Below are 19,251 nucleotides of genomic sequence, written 5' to 3' on the forward strand. Positions count from 1 at the left end.
TAGGAACAGAACTGCTGAATTTATTGCAAGAAATGAAAGAAAGTAGTTTAAGCAGTTTTCTATGGCAGTGGCTTACGGATATTGGAAATGAATTGAGCAGAAGCCACTCCTCTTATAAAAGACCATATGCTATTTTGCTCCCTGGCACCAGTTTTAATTTATATAAATATTTCAATATATTTAAAAAACAAATAACAATTAGGAGATTAGCCTGGCATCTCCTAATGCCATAATTTATAAATCTGAGGCTTGAAGTGAGAATTCCATATCATAGACATAATAGAAATTTCTGGCTCTTGCATTGGTATTTGAGCAGTGTCACCTTCTGCGCTTCTAGAATAGTGATTTTTGTGCTCCAGACCTGCTTATTCCCCTAGAAATAGAACTTGCAGTGATGATTGATCAAAATATTTTCTTGCATCATGATAGTCAAAGACAACATTGTCTTCATCAATGGGCAGACCAATGACAGCAGCTGTACAGGTAATACTGTTATAATTTTTGCTAAAATTAATTCATAGATAGCAGTTAGTGAATCTAAGACTATATGTGTCATGATGGGGAACAGCTGGTTTTAAATGTAAGGAATGAAACATAAGTGAAAATGAGAATATGTCATTAGGTACTCAATTTTAGCATTTAATAAAAAGTTCTTACGTAAAAAGTATATTTCCATTTATAGCAGCAAATTTGAAAAATAAAATATGGGTTATGAACCTACAGTAGTAAACTTTGTAATACTTCTGTAAATTCATAATAATGGGATAAATGAAATGTATGCATATATCCCCTTTGTATTAAACTAATGATTTCATTGCACAGTATTAAACAATAAATAATTTATATATATATATATATAAATATATATAAGGGCTGCTGCGCCCCCTCCCGATCCCCACACAAAGCAAGCTGACATACGCCAGAAATATCCACCATCCTAAGAAACCCCAAAGACAAAACTGAGTTAGAAAATCAAGGAGTATATGAAATCCCATGCACCGCCTGCCCCACCACATACATTGGACAAACCAACAGAAGAATAAGTGCACGCATTGAAGAACACAAGTACTCAGTCAAAAAAGAGGAACAAACTTCTTCCCTGGTCCAACACCTTAAAGCCACAGGACACGATATTGACTTTAAAAAGACCATAACTATCAGTGTTCAAAACTGAACACTTTAACAACAGAATAATCACAGAAGCCATCGAGATAGAAAAACGCCCACACAGCATGAATAAACGAGATGATACCTCCCGCCTGCCAGTCATTTGGAAACCCGCCCTTATTGACAAACGAGTCCCTAACACTAGGAATGATACCAGACCCACACTCACGAGGTCCACACAGGATGTCACCACCACACATCCACCCAGAAAGCAGACTCAAACCCACACTGATGATGAAGCACAACCAAGGACCAGAAGCCAGACTGCAGCTGTAACATTAGTTATTTCAAACCCCTCAAATCCATACATGCAGCAGACTGACACCCACCATGAAGATGTAGCACGAACACGAAGCCAAACAACAGCAATGCAGCTCACCAGCTCAAATCCCCCTGCAACTCAGACTAATCTGAGCACAACCAAGCCCCCACCCAAACAGGACACACCCCCATCCAATCAGAGCACAAAAAATACCCATCCAATCAGAGCACAGCCAAGCTCCCACCCAATCAGTTCAAACCCACACTAGCAGTTAAAAGGAAGAAACAGCTGCGATCACACATTGCTCCTAGAAGCACGAAACTGAAGCCTGAAGATGACGAATGAGACTTCGTCGAAATGTTGCCAAAACACTTCCAATTTTACGTGGGAGAAAACCCGAATAACCAAAGACCTACATACAAACACCCGCGAAAACCTCAGAAAATACACACACACACACACACACACACATATACACATACTGAGAGAGAGAGAGAGAGAGAGAGAGTCCTCGACTTATGATCACAACTAAGCCCAAAATTTCTTTTGCAAGACAGTTAAGTGAGTTTTGCCCCATTTTATGACTTTTCTTGCCACAGCTACTAAGTGAATCACTACAGTTTTAGTAACATGGTTGTTAAGTGTATCTGGCTTCTTCATTAACTTCGCTGGGCAGAAGGTCACAATGGGTGATCACATGACACCTCGGGGCACTGCAAATATTATAAATATATGCCAATCATCTGAGTTTTGATCATTTGATCAGCACCACATGGATGCTGCAATGGTTGTAAATGTGAAAATGGTCATAAGTCACTTTTTTCAGTGCTGTTGTAACTTCAAATGGTTTGAAGCATATGGTTGTAAGTTGATAACTACCTATATAACAACTAACTTAAAAAATCCTATGCACTACAAGTTGTTATTGAAATTCTCAAGCTGAAATTACTGTGTTGAAGTATTAATACAGTTCAGTTTCATGTATTTGTCTTATTCTGACGCTTAATATGAGCATTATATAGTAAATGCAAGAAATTTATAACATGATTTTCATCATTTGTTCTTTAAGGATGGTGTTACTCGGCCTATGACAGCAGTGCAGGCAGCAGGTTACACCAAAGCAGCTTCAAGAGGTATTTTTTTTATGTCATCAACTATGGTGTCCTTCCAGAGCACCTGACAAAATTGTCTGTTGAGGATATGATTTAAAAGCAGTTCTAGTCCTTCCTGTGACGCTGAAGAACAACTAAGTGACATTTTGGCAGCTGATGTATAGTGTCCCACAGAGTGCCCTTGTTGTGTTAATATCTGCATAAAACTGGTGGGAGAAATAATTCAAAGATTTGGACTGGGGTGAGATTATTATGCTGGTAGCATCCAGATATACTTCTTCCTGTTATTCAATTCTGTGGAAGCAATTAATATCTTTGAGTGTTGCATCAATTCGGTTATGGGCTATATTAAGAATAAGCTGAAATTGAGGCCAAACAAAGGAGAGAAGCTTTCGGTCAATAAGAAAATGGACTTGGGCACTGAAGTTTATGATGGGATTGCATTTCACCTGAAAAAGTAGACATTTTGGGGGGAGTTTTTCTTCAATCCCCAGCTGACATTAGATTTTTGCACACCAGATGCAACTCTTCTTAAGCCAATCAGATTTAACAACAGTTAGCCACACCTTAGTTGTGTCCTGTTTTGACTCCTGGAAATTTGAAATTCCCCTTGAAAAATGTTTAGAAATTGCAATTTAGTACAAAATCCAGCAATAGACTGTTAACTCTGCAAGATACAGAAATTACGTGCTGTTTGTACTTAAAGACATGCACTGCTTGCATGTACTGGGCATGGTTTAAAGTGTCATATTATCATTTAGAGCTTTAAACAACTTGCTTAGGATTTTACTATCTAAGGGACTATTTATCCTGTTATGCACCTATCTGGGCTGAAGATAGGTTTTTCCTGCCTTGCTTCCAGATTACGAAACATCCTTCCTCAGGAGTGATGCTTGGTGCAACATATATGGTATTTAGAAAACTCTGTAGACACAATTTATTTATCAGGCATTATTATTATTATTATTATTATTATTATTATTATTATTATTATTATTATTATTATTATTATTATTATTATTTATTAGATTTCTATACCGCCCTTCTCCCGAAGGACTCAGGGCGGTTTACAGCCAGAATAAGAACAAAACAATATACAATTAAAAGCAAAATTAAAAAACTTATTATACAATTGGCCGAAAATTTAAAAACATTTAAAATCTAAAAAACCCATTAAAATTCATCTAAAAATTTAAAATTTAAGAAATCTAACAAAAACTTAAGCCAGCCCCGCGCGAGTAAATAAATACGTTTTCAACTTGCGGCGAAAGGTCCGAAGATCAGGTATTTGGTGCAAGCCAGGGGGAAGTTCGTTCCAGAGGGTAGGAGCCCCCACAGTTTAAATGATTTAAACTGTTAAATCATTTAAATGTAAGTTTTATCTTCTAGGATTGTATTTATTTTTAATTTTGGGAGTGCCTTATGTACTTATTTGTGTAGAAAGAGAGGTTATATATCAAATAAAGATAAACTGTAAAAATTATTAAAAGTGAGGCTTTACTAGAGAAAGGTTACTAGAGTTCTCAGTTACATTTATTAATTTGTAGGTTCTGCATTTGATCCTCTTGGCCAGGCAAGAGGCCCAGCTCCTCCTCTAGAAACAAAGAATGAAGATAGGTATGTAGATAGTATTGTTACAGTTACTTTCTGGGGGCTGGGGCAGGGTGGGGAATCAATAGCATATAGATCATTCATTGTAAGGAAATAAAACAGAATTTGATTGGGAAAAGGCGGATCTTCATTTTTCTATACTGGTCTAATATGATATTATTAAAAAACAGTGTTTGTTTTTAATTTAGTGCCAAAGTACAAAGAGTGATATTTGTATTGTAGATTAATTTCTGTGGGAGAATGTTTTGATGTCACACAATGCCATCTTCAAATACTTTCCTACGACTGGGATAGATGTGATTCATTATTGATTTAAGTGTTTTAATTTTTAAAAATATACTAATGGATATATCAATTGTGTTGAGTCACATATAGTAACAAATACCCATTCCAGTAGAGTTGATATCACCTTGCAGGTTTGTTTGTTTGTTTATGAAAATTTATATTGCCGCCTACTTGCCCATGGCAACTGAAGGCAGCATACACAATATAAAAGCATCATATAAGAATTATAAAAAATAATAATAAAAAAAAATTAATAAAATAATAGCCAAATAATAACCCCCATCCCGATGACAGCACATATTTATGTGAGCCATTTAATGGGCTCCATCCCTCTCTGGGTTCCCCAGGCCCACTGGGAAATCCATGTCTTCAGCACCTTTTGGAAGAGTGTTAAATCCTTATGATGATTTGTGTTGCAATAGGTATGGTTTTGCAATACGGGGTGGGGATTGGGGGCAGGCTGTTCACTTTTAACTATGGAAATTAACTGAATAACTTTGGGCTACTCATTTCTTTTCAGCCCAGGCTAGCTTCATATGATGAACAGAGATTGTCATGGAAGTTGTGTTGAGCTGTTGAAAGAATGGCAGAATATAAATTAAATAAATAAATTACCCAGCCTTTTTTGTATCTAGTGTTTGGCTGCAGATTTAACAGTGATTGTTGTAAGTCAGATTGTTTTCACTTCATGCTATTGTGTACGCTTCTCAAATTTACCCTGGATAGTTGGAGCATATTTGGGAGGTGGGCAGGAAATCATTACTTTATAAATCAGATTGGCTACCATACACAGTAGCATTGGAATCTTTCATTAGCTAAGAATCATATGACCCTAACAGTTTTTGCTGCAAAAAGTTCTTGGGAGATCTTTTGAGGGACCTCGTATTTTTGAATTTCTTCTTCAGAAATAGTCTAGCCTGAGTATTTCATAGAAAAATCAGCATAGAATTATCTGTATAAAACAAATATATATAAAAATAAGGGCAGCCCCAAGCAGAATATAATGTAGTACACCTAATATATGTACAAAGGGTAGATTTTTTGCCTTGGTATTTCTGATACTTTATGAGTCTGCTCTTTCCTTATTTCAGTCCAGAAGGAAAGATTAAACAGTTAGAAAAAAAAGTGAATGAATTGGTTGAAGAAAGCTGCATTGCTCACAGCTGTGGAGATTTAAAATTGGTAAGATGTAAATTATTACTTCAACCTAAGATAAAAACTGTACTCTTGCTTTTATAATTTTCAAATTGCCAGTCTCTCTTTAGTAATAAACGATGAAGAGCCATCATAAAATTCTTAGCTGGATAAAAATTCAGCACAAATCTCATCACATCTAGATATAGCTGCTATATGAATTCATCCATTATACATAAAGTTAAAAAAACTACTGCAACTCCCTTGATTAACCAATTGATTCATAAGGCAACTATGCTTATATAAAATGACCATTTGTGGCCTGCTCGTATTTTTGCTTCTGGACACCATTGTATTTGTTTAAGCCCTTTTATGGAAAATGATAAAATATTTGTTTCTAAGGAATGCTGAAAGAGTGCATATTCTAGAATGTGTATATTTTGCAAGTCTGAGTGTTTTAGAATTAAGTTTGGACTGGAATTCAGCTTCCTCTGTGTTTATTTAAAGAAAAGTCCATCTATCTATAATACATGATGAGAGCATTGAGAATTTCAAATTGGAAAGGTAACATGTTATTTCATCTTCCAAAAATCCAAAGGACACTGTAAAACTATGCTATGGGAGACAACCAATTTTTGTTGAGAAGGAATTTGCTACAGGTGTCCAAAGAATTGTTCATTTCTTTCTTAGTATATGTAGATTTTTTTAGATTTCATATTAGTATTCAAAAATAGAATTTGTAAACTCACTTTCTACCAAAGAATAGCATTAAAATATGCTAGTGAGGGATGCATTCCCTACTTGAGTATCCTTATGACATGAACATATTTGTTGCTGTTGCATCTTATTAGTGATTTTATAAGCACAGAAATAAGTTTGTGTAAATATATACAGTATGAAAATTGTTTTATGCAGCATTGTCTAAGGGAGGGCATAAGATACCAGTAAAACATAAACTATTTTCTTTAAGGCTCTAGAAAAGGCGAAAGATGCTGGAAGAAAAGAAAGAGCCTTAGTAAGACAACGTGAACAGACAATGTCTCCTGCTAATATTAACCTTGATCTTACTTATACTGTAAGTAAAACATAAAAACACTCAATGCATGTTCAGAATCTTATGAGGTTAATCGTACCTGAATGATGACCCTCTCAGATGAATATTTGTATGTACGTATTAAATTAAATATAATTATTGTAATTATATTTAATTTAATGTCAGCATTCGTGTTTGAATTTAAAGACCGTAAACAACATAAATCAGATGGCTCAAAAATATCCTAGAACTGTAAACTTGCACTTGTCAATATTGATAGTAGGAATATGGTATTTGTTTATTTGTTTAAAGATTTAGATGCCTACCCGTCTTAATACAATATAACCCTGGACAACAGCAATATTACTAAATAAAACTACCCCACAAAATTAAAGCTATGACAACTAAACTTTAGTTTAGTTTAGTTCTAATATAGAATTAAAGCCTACACCGTTAACTAGAATTAAAGCCTACAGCTGTTGAACCATCATATAAATTTGAACTAAATTAATGATTTCTGAGTAGTTAATTTACTTTAGATAAATTACATGTAGCATACAGTATTTTCCCCACATTTGGCATCTGCAAAATGTATTCTGGAAAGTGCTTTATACAGATTGATTATTCTAATAGATTTTATTTGTATATTTCTGTTTATAATGCAACACAGAACATGTTAGTAGTTTTTCTTTTTTTTTCTATAATAAAAATTTTAGCATGGATTTATTTATTAAATTTGTATGATTCTCAAAATAATAGAAGTAATGATATCCAAATATGAGGAAAGGAATGAAAGACTTCTGGTCTGTATCTTCAAACCTAGATCTATATGTAAACAGCATCTGGTTGCCATATTCTACGCCTTCATATCTAAATGGATATGTACATGATACCAGTCAGTATCTCCTTAACACAGCTGTATCCTTTCATAGGTTTATCTGATAGATATGCATTTTAGGAAGATCGTATTTGGATGAAGGAAATGATAACACGCTCATACCTCCTTTGAAGCACCTTATTAATAAAAAGATAAGTGGAGAGGGAGTGTAATAGATAGTGAGGAGGTTGTAGGTAATTCACTGTAAAATTTCAAAAGAAGTTGACATGCTGCAAAGCAAAGCCTATTCACTAGCATCACCCTTATTTCTAAAAATGCACTTGGATCCCAGATTTGGCCTTTTTAGGAAATACAAATGACGGCACCACTTTACTTGAAAATATGACCGTTTGCCTTTTAAAAGAGCAAAGTTAAATAGGGCAATAGGGAATGTTTTCTGGAAAAAACTGCTTTAAATCTATTATTTTAGCTAGGCTACCGTATTTTTTAAAAAATCCTGGAAAAAGACAGTGAGAAATCTTTTCCTATTGTTGCCATGAAGCTAGCAGCATCAAGCTTCACTTGACTTCCTTTACGTTTTAATCAGTTGTGTCCCCAGAGTTGCCATGTGTGAATGGGGAATGCTTCATGGCCAGTACCCATCATGCACAAGTTGTCACAAGGGGTTCTTGCAATTCCAAATGTACCAGTGAACTTAAAGAGCTCCTGGTTCAGAAGTAAAAGACCACACATCTCAACATATCCTAGAGGAATAGGGTATACCACAACTAATTTTCAATAATGTTCTGCTAATAGCTATTCTGATCTCTCCCCTGGTGTACAGTAGCTGCTTTCTGTTTTCTTCCAAAAGGCAGCAGTTCTCCTTTTTCCTATATAGTAGCTACATTACTGACTGCTGCAATTTTATGATGAAGAAATTTAAAACTGTTGCTTGTGGAGGACAATGGAAATATTCTCATTTTTTTCCTTTTAGGTACTCTTCAATCTGGCTAGCCAATACTCTGCTAATGAAATGTATGCAGAAGCACTAAATACATATCAGGTCATCGTAAAAAACAAAATGTTTGTCAATGGAGGTACTTCACTTTTATCAAATCATGCAGAATAACTATACCAAATGGGAACTATTTGTTTATTTATGTAACAAACTCAAATAGCCACCCAGCACATACATAGGTGATTCTGAACAGTGTATAACATTTATCATAGTCTGTTCGTTGATATTGGGCAAATGTAGAAATTGGTCCCATTTTATAAGCCCAGTGAGATATTTTCCTTTTGTCAGATATGCTTTCAAATCTGAAGTAACAATTTTTTTGTGAATTATTTAGCAAAAGAGATTGCCAGTTCAGTAGTACCTTTGAGTTTTAATAAATTCCTCTGTCAGGAATAATTGAAATTTGCAGCTATCTTTTGATTATATTTTGCAGTCCAGATATCACAACTCTGATAATCTCTGCATGTAGTTATTGTATTCTTAAAGTATGTGTTCTGATAACTTTGCCTGCTAGTTTACAAGCTACAGGAAAAATTGTATACTATTCCCCCAATTAAATTTTGATATTTGTTCCAGCATGATTCTCAAGTGATAAAAGAATTGAGGTTTTTCTTGAGGCCCACTTTTTCAGATCTGTAAATTAGGCAGGCCCAATAAAGCTAGCATTTTACTATTTAAATGTTGTTTTTAAGTAAAATGAGAACCAGTTAGGGATAGTTGAGGCTAGAAACTAGGAGACTGAGTTCAAATCCTGCCTTAGCCATAAAAAAACAGCTGGGTGATCTTGGGCAGTCACTTTCTCTCCCCAACTCACCTCACAGGGTTGTTGTGAGGAGAATAAGAGGAGGTAGGAATTTTACGTATGTTCACTGCCTTGAGTTATTTTCTTAAAGATAATAAAGGTAGGATACAAATAAACAAAGCAAGTTTGACTAAAGTGGCATAGTTCATTGTTTTTATTTTCCTCTTCTCCAAATTCTTCCAAATCAGCTATATATGTTTTATATCTACATACAGCCTAAATGGAAAATTACTGGAATATGAGCTACATCTTATTCTGTATTGTTTTATAGGTATGCTGAAAGTGAACATGGCAAATATTTATTTGAAACAAAGGAACTATTCAAAAGCTATCAAGTTCTATCGAATGGCTCTAGATCAGATTGCAAGTGTCCACAAGGAAATGAGGTGAATTCCAACAAGATCTGACCATTTGTTGTTTAGTGTAATTTTCTGTCTACAGAGACCTACTGGTCTCGTCTATAAGCTATCTACTGATTACTACTTATGACCTTTCCTTTATTTCACTGCTATCTTCATATTATCTTGAGGGCAAAGTAGACATGACAGAAGGAAGCTTATTGGTTATCAGCCCTGTTTATATGACGTGGGATCTTCTAGCAAAAGAGCATATAGAAATAAGCTGGACAGCAATTTAGTATCCTTACAATTATGTATCCTTTACAGATAAGTCTTCCTTTTAAGGGTTGTAGGTGGCTGATACCTGATTCTCTTTCATCTACCTCATTAATAGTACTTTGCGATCCAATTTAGTTGACTCAGAGAAGATAGCAAATGTCCTATAACATTACCTGATATTCAGTAAGGTATTAAATAAAGACCTTGTTGATCAAGACCACTTTATAATGCCTTGTTGATCAAGACCACTTTATAATGCCTTGGTAAGGCCACACTTGGAATATTGCATTCAGTTTTGGTCGCCACGATGTAAAAAAGATGTTGAGACTCTAGAAAGAGAGCAGAGAAGAACAACAAAGATGATTAGGGACTGGAGGCTAAAACATATGAAGAACGGTTGCAGGAACTCGGTATGCCTAGTTTAACGAAAAGAAGGACTGGGGAGACATGATAGCAGTGGTCCAATATCTCAGGGATTGCCACAGAGAAGAGGGAGTCAAACTATTCTCCAAAGCACCTGAGGGTAGAACAAGAAGCAATGGGTGGAAACTAATCAAGGAGAGAAGCAACTTAGAACTAAGGAGAAATTTCCTGACAGTTAGAACAATTAACCAGTGGAACAACTTGCCTGCAGAAGTTGTGAATGCTCCAACACTGGAAATTTTTAAGAAAATGTTGGATAACCATTTGTCTGAAATGGTGTAGGGTTTCCTGCCTGGGAAGGGGGTTGGACTAGAAGACCTCCAAGGTCCCTTCCAACTCTGTTGTTGTTGTTGTTGTTGTTGTTGTTGTTGTTGTTGTTGTTGTTAAGAGACAGCTTAAGTGGGAATTGGATGAAGGCTATAATGATTAGGCCAATTTTGTCAAGAATTGCTTTCTTCCATATAAATATATCAGTCATTAGTTACAACTTGGTGTAACTTAAAGAAAGGCCTTTTCAGTAGTGGGCCTTTATTGTATATTTTCCTTTTAAGGGAGATGAGATTCTTGCCCCTTATTACTTTACTTTAGATAGGCAGAAAAACAGTTATGATGGTTTTTAGTGATCGATGGTTGATTTGTATCCATTCTTAATTGTAATAAATATTGTTTTCAAATGTTTTTGTATGACATGATTTTATATTTCTGGTTATTGCTTTTATAATGATATACTTTTATAATGTTTTATTGTATATTGCCCAGTGGTATTCATAGTTGGATTTATAAATTGAATCAATGGAGTAAAAATATCAGATCCCTATTCTGATATTTGCATGCAAATAGGGGAATTTATGCCGACAATTTTTCATATTTAATTTGTTTTGGTATTGCTACTACTTTCTTTCACACAATATTAAATTGCACTTTTGACTATATTCTTAGCAGAGTTCAGCAGTCATAGTTATCTATTTTTAGATGCAGTTTAATATTAGATTCTAACAATGGTGTATTTCATTAGGATTAAAATAATGCAGAACATTGGAGTTGCGTTTATTAAAACCGGCCAATATACTGATGCCATTAGCTCTTTTGAGCACATTATGAGCACATCGCCAAACTTAAAAGCAGGCTTCAACTTGATCTTGTGCTACTTTGCTACTGGAGACAGAGATCAGATGAAAAAAGCCTTCCAAAAACTGCTTGCTGTTCCACTGGAAATTGATGATGATGACAAATACATTTCACAAGGAGTAAGTATGCACAAATTCATAAACTGCCATTTATAGACAGAAACAGTTGCAGAAAGGAAAACAATGTTCCATATAGTATAACAGTGGCATAAAAACTCTTTGTGATATCAAACAATGGTAATTTCATCCCAGCAGATTTTTTTTCCTAACAGACAAATATTTTAAATGCAGTTTTGAAACAAAGTTTATTATACAGATGAAATGGTTGCATTCTGGAGTGCGATCCCTTTGCGTGCGCGGCAGTACCAAAAACCAGCCTGTGCATGTGTGCTGGCCAGCTAATTGTTGGACGCAAATGTGCGCTAGAACCTGGAAGTTTGGCTTTTCTGGAGCGTGGCCCCAACGAGCGTGCATATGTGATGTTTCTGTGCGACCTTTTCGGCACTCGGTGCTGAAAAGGTTCACAATCACTGTCCTATAGTTTATAAATTACAGAATAAGTACAAAATTATTTAATAAAGTCCCTATATGCATAAAGGGATTTTTAGATCAAAAAGTAAATAGAAATTGATACTTTTGGAACTGAAATATATCGTCAGCACAGAAATAAGCATTAAACCTGCCATACAAACCTAACTCGGTTATTTAAAAATAAATCTTTTGCTTAGATTGGACTACTGAAATCTTGCAATGAGATGTGCTAAGTTAAGTAATTCTGTTTTATTGACTGAATAAAAATAGTTTACAAAATGTGACACATAAAATGTTATGGTTTTCATGAATACACTTCTGTGTCCATGTAGCCATTCCTGTTTTTTATGTAACCTCAGAGACTAAATTTTCCTCTTTGCTGTTAGGATGATCCCCATACAAACCTGTTGATAGAAGCTATTAAGAATGATAGCTTACGACAAATGGAACGTGAAAGGCAAGTCTCTCTTATATTACTGTATTTCCAAAGGCCATTCATTATCTTTCATACTTTGTGGCTATGTTTAAGCAAGTGAACAAATAAATGAATTCAGTGTGCTTTTCTATCCATCTGCTTTGGTTATGCTAAGTTAGAAGTCAATTTATTTTCATTTATTTACCAAATTTCCTCACCTCTGCAATCTCATAAAGGGTTTGAGAAAATATGTGGGAAGGCAGGTTTAAAAACTGGATAGGTAACATGTTAATAATAGGTTACACCGTGAAATGCTCCTAATTAAGTTGCCAGCCAAATAGTCTTTCCCTCTTCAAGGTATTTGATTCCATTCCCCCACTCCTGGTTTTCTGTTTCATCTTCCTTCCCCTGATTTAGTAATATTAGCATTTAATCCTGGAACAGAATGTCTATGGAGATTTTCAGTCATTGCACTCAGTCCCAAAGGAGCTTTTTCAAAAGGCAACTGGACTTTGTTTTTCCTTTGCAAAATCTTCAAACCAGGGGTCTCCAACCTTGGCAACTTTAAGCCTGGAGGACTTCAACTCCCAGAATTCCCCAGCCAGCTTTGCTTTGCTGGCTGGGGAATTTTGGGAGTTGAAGTCCTCCAGGCTTAAAGTTGCCAAGGTTGGAGACCTCTGCTCCAAACTTCCCAAGCCTACTGGTATTTTTCTTTATTTATTCATCATCAGTATCAGGGTTCAAAGTGAGGATAGAATGAGTGTCCTAATCAGTACTTTTAATGAAGTATTATACCCTAAATAAAGCTTATCTTAAGCCACAAATCAGTTTCCTTTCAAAGTATCTTAACTGATGTTTTTATTTAGTATTTATTATTTAAATATTTAAATCTAATATTTATTTAGTAATTCCTTCAATAAAGTTTTCTGTTAGCTATTATGTCAAATTATGCTTTGCCTTTTTTCACTAGAATATTTTTTTTAGGAAAGCTACAGCAGAAAAGTATATTATGACAGCTGCTAAACTAATTGCTCCAGCAATTGAAACTTCATTTGCAGTAGGTTATGACTGGTAGGTGTCAGTTTTTAACTATGGACCTCCATTGTTCACCTATTATCCTTTGGTTGATCCTGTTAAAGATTGGATATTATGTCATGGTCATATGCAGAGAATGAAGTAAAATGAAATAATTTGTATTTTATTGATTGTGTGTTTGCACTTAAGCTCTAATGCCTGGATCGTGTATAACAGGGATCCTCAAACTTTTTAAACAGGGGGCCAATTCACGGTCCCTCAGACTGTTGGGGGAGCAGATTCGCTGTGTGGGTGTGACTCAGTGATCATGTGACTGGTGGGCATGGATAGGTGGTCATGTGACTTGCTGGCCATGGCCAATTACACAGGAATATATCTACCAAAATTGTTCAGCAACCAATTTGGAGGATGTACTATATATATATGGTAAGAATCAAATCAGAGGGTAAATTCTCCTCCAAGCATTATACTCAGGTACTCCATGCGGTCGTCTTAAAGAGCATTTGAATGAGTGTTACCCAACTTCAGCTGATTTTGAAAAAGCTAGGAGATATAGATTGGGAGCTGAAAAACATCCTGAAAGGCTGAACGGTGCAGACACAGAGAAATAAGCCTCCCTGCTCCCGCCCCCACTGCTCCCGCCCCCCCGCCCATCACGGCACGAAGCGGCTCTAGCAAGCTCAGGTGAGTGGCCGGGTGGCAAGACAAGCCGCCTGCCAAGCAGACTGGGAGGGAGGGAGGGGTGAGGCTTCAGCCAGTTCGCCGAACTGAGCAAAAGAGTTAACAGCTGGTTCGCTAGAATGAACCCACTGCAGCCAGCTCTTTCCCTGCCACCAGTTGGCCTGGGTGCATGTGGCTGCTGTGTCAGTGGCATCACTACACCAGCCAGCTGCAGCTGCTCCCCTGCCCACCCACCAACCCAGGAGCATGTGGCTGCGCCTGCGACATCACCCCTCAGTCAGCTGACCTTCCCCTGCCCACCCGCGCCCTTTGGCCTTACCTTTGGCAGCAGCGGTGCGATGAAAAGAAATGCGGTTGAACTGTTGAAATAACTAACCAGAAGTGTGGCTGGACACTGGAAGATAAGGCCGACAGCGAGGGGCAGGGTGACAGGCAGGGCTGAATCCCAGCACTCTGTGTCAGATACTTTGTGTCGGCGGGTTGTATCTGTCCCGCGGGCCATAGTTTGAGGACCCCTAGTGTATAGTAACAAACAATATAACTTTTCTCAAACTCACCTTGTTAATGTTTTGGTAATTTATTGGGTACTCAGTGAGTCTCCTTTTAAATATTTGGGTCTGTAAAATTGTCAAGTATTTAAATCAGTTTATATGGTCAACTTAAGCAATTACCTTCTTAATGTAGAAAGACTCTAAGAAAAAAAACCCTCTTTTTTTATCTTGAAGGTGTGTAGAGATGGTAAAAACATCTCAATATGTAGAGTTAGCCAATGACCTGGAAATCAATAAAGCAATTACCTATTTGCGGCAAAAAGATTTTAATCAGGTACAGTGTTTTCATAAACATTTTACTGGTAAATTTTTACACTGAATCATGATCAGAATATAATTTCATATCTTTAACAAATTGAAATATTACTTTACTCCATTAGTCAATTTATGAAAAGGTTTTAAAAAGTGAGGTTAATGAACCCAGTGTCCTTATAAAGACGCTGCTGCTGTTGAGAGCTTGATGGTTTCTCTTCATCTGGTGGCATTCCTGAGGGAAATTACTGTCCTGAGCTTGTGAGAAGCAAGCATCCTGAGCATAAGTGGGCAATTCCAATCATTTTCTCTCGGAGAAAGATTCTGTAGGATTGAACTCTCTTGTGGGTAACATTCTAGAAGCAAAACATGCCACCCTCTGATACAGATTTCCTCTCTCTTTTCTTGCCACTAGATTTCAGAAATAGGTTCGGAAGGGGGTTTAGGACTGAGCTAATTGTCCAGGCTAGTACACCCAGAAGGAGTTGCATTGGTTCCAACCCATTCAAGATTTTTAAGATATATATCAACCGGGACTACAATTTCTAGGCTGCAGAAATGTAGATTATTATTATTATTATTATTATTTATTGGATTTATAAACCGCCCTTCTCCCGAAGGACTCAGGGCGGTGTACAGCCAGGATAAAAAAGAACAATATACAGTTAAAATACAATTTAAAAACTTATTATACAGTATGGCCGAAATAATTAAGAATTAAGAATCTAAAAACCCCAATTAAAACCAGAGAGAGAATTTAAAATTTAAAATTAAACAATTTAAGAAAGCCCCGCACGAACAAACAAATATGTTTTCAGTTCGCGGCGAAAAGTCCGAAGGTCAGGAATTTGACGTAAACCAGGGGGGAGTTCGTTCCAAAGAGTGGGGGCCCCCACAGAGAAGGATCTTCCTCTGGGGGCCGCCAGCCGACATTGTCTGGCGGACGGCACCCTGAGAAGGCCCTCTCTGTGCGAGCGTACGGGTCGGTGGGAGGCATGAGGTAACAGAAGGCGGTCCCGTAAGTATCCAGGTCCCAAGCCATGGAGCGCTTTAAAGGTGGTTACCAAGACCTTGAAATGCACCCGAAAGGCAACAGGAAGCCAGTGCAGTCTGCGCAGGAGAGGTGTCACATGTGAGCTACGCGTGACTCCCTCTATCACCCGCGCAGCTGCATTCTGGACCAACTGAAGCCTCTGAGTGCATCTCAAGGGGAGCCCCATGTAGAGAGCATTGCAATAATCCAGGCGGGAGGTAACCAGAGCGTGAGTGACTGTGCATAGGGCATCCCGATCAAGGAAGGGGCGCAACTGGCGCACCAGGCGAACCTGGTGGAAGGCTCTCCTGGAGATGGCCGCCAAATGATCTTCAAACGACAGCCGTGCATCCAGGAGAACACCCAAGCTGCGCACTCCCTCCTTTGGGGCCAATAACTCGCCCCCAACAGTCAGCTGCAGCTGCAGCTGACTGTATCGGGGTGCCGGCATCCACAGCCACTCCGTCTTGGAGGGATTGGGCTTGGGCCTGTTCCTCCCCATCCAGACCCGTACGGCCTCCAAACACCGGGACAGCACTTCGACAGCTTCGTTGGGGTGGCCCGGGGTGGAAAAGTACAGCTGAGTATCATCAGCGTACAGTTGATATCTCACCCCAAAGCCACTGATGATCTCACCCAACGGCTTCATATAGATGTTGAACAGGAGATAAGTCAAAAGAAAATTCTAATTCATTAGGTAAAGGCATACGTGCTAGTCATTGCCGACTCTAGGGGACGGTGCTCATCTCCGTTTTAAAGCCGAAGAGCCAGCGCTGTCTGAAGATGTCTCCGTGGTCATGTGGCTGGCATGACTCAACGCCAAAGGCTCACAGAGTGCTGTTACCTTCCCACCAAAGGTGGTCCCTATTTTTCTACTTGCATTTTTATGTGCTTTCGAAACTGCTAGGTTGGCAGAAGCTGGGACAAGTAACGGGAGCTCACCCCATTACACGGCAGCACTAGGGATTCGAACCACCGAGCTGCCAACCTTTCGATCGACAAGCTCAATGTCCTAGCCCCTGAGCCACCATGTTCCCTTCTAATTCATTACTGCCATCTAATGAACAGATGGATTTCTCCTGGCTATATCTGGCAGTTCTAGCAACAGTATATAAATTGGTTCTGAAATAGATTGGAAGATCATGCAGTTGCTGAAGTGTTTGGAATCACATTATTGTCAACTTCTACTAGTTCAAACTAGAAGTTTCATTAACTGAAGTTTTAGAACAGTTTTCAGAAGCAGCTCATGTTCTACAACTATCCAGTAGAGTTGAGTAGTTTTTTATATTGAGAGTAATTTTGCTTTTGTAATTATTTCTAGGCTGTTGACACTTTAAAGATGTTTGAAAAAAAGGACAGCAGAGTTAAAAGCGCAGCTGCAACAAATCTTTCTTTTCTATACTTTTTGGTGAGTAAATAAAGATTTTTTTTAAAAAAAAATGATTTAAGTTTGAGGATATGGAGCTTCTCTGGATTTTCTCATATGGTTACTTTTAAATATAGTCAGTAGTTTTAAGAACAAATAGCCACAAAGTACATTGTATTGTATTGTATTGTTGAAGTTAATTATCTTGAAACTGTTTATTTCAAGTGAAACGTGCTTCTTTTCTTAAAGATAAGAGTTCAAAGTTCAAGTAGGTCAATCTTCTTTGCTAAGTAACAGAGCAGTGAGTTCAGTGGTACATGTTTACATCGGTTAGTTTCTTCTAAGTGACGTAGACTCTAGGCCACAGGTGATCCATTTCTGCCACAGCAACTTTCCAAGATGTATTATTTAATAAGTGCTTAACATGGATTAGAATGATACCCTTTTGGCAACTTTGAAATTGCCTTCCTTTACAACCGCCTGGATCTTTGGGGAAATCATCAGCAAAATACATGCAAGATATAAAGTTAAACTATTGATAATGGAAACAGGAATGATTAAATATCTTTTCTCCTAATATTTAATTGGTCAGCTAAAGGCAACATTGATTGGCTCATGGGTTCTCAGAGGAAAGAAGCAATGAAGAGACACATGGGTCAGCTCAGGGGTGAAATGCTCCCAGTTTGGACCGGATTGTCTGATTTGGTAGCAATGGTGGCGGCTGGTTCGGAGAACTAGTAGCAAAAATCCCACCCCCCACCAATGCCCAGCTGAGCCACGCGATCATCAGAGGTTTCTTTTTCTTTTACTTTTAAAAGCATTTTTTCTTCAGCCGAAATGCTTTTCAAAGGCTCCTCTGACAATCTCAGCTGACTTGCCTGATCATCAGAGGCTTTTAAAAGCATTTTTTTACAACCTTTTCAGCCAAAGAGGTTGTAGAAAAAATGCTTTTAAAAGTAAAAAAAAAAGGTTGGCCACGCCCACCCAGTCACATTAACCACCCCACCCTACCCCCAAGCCACAGCCACAGAACCAGTAGTAACAAATTTTACATTTCACCACTGGGTCAACTTCAAACTAATTCTGAGGAACCGGGAGTAGAAATACTTCTGGTAGGCAAATATCTGAAGAAAAAGATAACTGAACTGGATTCATTAAATTTGTAAGAATTTGATCTATTTAAAACCATGCCAGCAAAATATTTAGAAAGCAGATATACTGTTATATCACTTAACCAATGGGTTATAATCTTAATAGGTACTAAAATCTAATGGTAGTGTATGGTTTTAATAAAAACTGAGGGTTACAAACAATACTTAACAAATCTCTGTGTATCAGGAATCAAAATATATATTTTAAATCAGGGGTGTCCAAACTACGGCCCGCGGGCCAACTGCGGCCCGCGGGTCAGTTTTTATTGGCCCGCAGCAAATTCTCGGTGGACAGTGGGGTGCGGCCCCCGTCCTGGCCCCCAAGGAAGCCGCCGCTCGCCCGGTTGCAGATGCGGAGTGGCTCCGCTGAGGCGATCCCCGCCCACCCGGGGCTGCGGGCCGGCCATTCCGCCACTGGGCTGTAGGGGGCGCCCAGGACGCCCATGGCTCCAGCCCGGCCCACCAGACAGAGGAAGAGGCGGGCGGGCGGCGCCGCCCATCGTCCCCACGCGGGGCTGCAGCCCCGGAAGCCAGGCGGGCGAGGCGCTCTGCTTCCCAGCCCCGCGCGGGATCCTCTCCGGGCGCGGCGCTCTGCACGCGCTCAGGGGCACTTACTTGTCGCGGATGATGGTCTGCAGCTCCCGGATCTGGTCGTTCATGGGCAGGAGTTTGAGCTGGGCCGCCGCCGATCCCGCCAGTCGTGACGCGTCGCCCGGCGTGGCGTGGCCTCCTCAGCGCCCCGTCGCCCGCACAGCAGCCGTTCCGCCAGCGCAGCAGCATCGGCTGCCGTCGGCGCTGCTGCTGCTGCTGTCGGGCTCAGGCTGTCAC

General features: G+C 38.5%; 1 protein-coding gene across 3 annotated transcripts in view; it reads left to right on the forward strand.

Annotated features, from left to right (window-relative positions):
• Nucleotides 1–19,251, forward strand: part of IFT88 (intraflagellar transport 88) — a 46,651-nt gene that overhangs the window by 5,343 nt on the left and 22,057 nt on the right. The window contains exons 6-18 of one of the 3 annotated variants that reach the window (XM_058185339.1): nt 430–483; nt 2,499–2,562; nt 3,404–3,451; nt 4,089–4,158; nt 5,529–5,619; nt 6,542–6,646; nt 8,416–8,518; nt 9,513–9,627; nt 11,297–11,528; nt 12,326–12,396; nt 13,339–13,425; nt 14,796–14,895; nt 17,228–17,314. In XM_058185339.1, coding sequence (XP_058041322.1) covers nt 430–483; nt 2,499–2,562; nt 3,404–3,451; nt 4,089–4,158; nt 5,529–5,619; nt 6,542–6,646; nt 8,416–8,518; nt 9,513–9,627; nt 11,297–11,528; nt 12,326–12,396; nt 13,339–13,425; nt 14,796–14,895; nt 17,228–17,314 — 1,227 coding nt within the window. Of the gene's footprint in view, nt 1–429; nt 484–2,498; nt 2,563–3,403; nt 3,452–4,088; nt 4,159–5,528; nt 5,620–6,541; nt 6,647–8,415; nt 8,519–9,512; nt 9,628–11,296; nt 11,529–12,325; nt 12,397–13,338; nt 13,426–14,795; nt 14,896–17,227; nt 17,315–19,251 lie in introns of those variants that run through there. The other 2 variants (XM_058185340.1, XM_058185341.1) reach the window with 2 other exon arrangements.

Source organism: Ahaetulla prasina, chromosome 5, assembly GCF_028640845.1.
Source record: "Ahaetulla prasina isolate Xishuangbanna chromosome 5, ASM2864084v1, whole genome shotgun sequence".
Classification (NCBI taxonomy): Eukaryota; Metazoa; Chordata; class Lepidosauria; order Squamata; family Colubridae; genus Ahaetulla; species Ahaetulla prasina.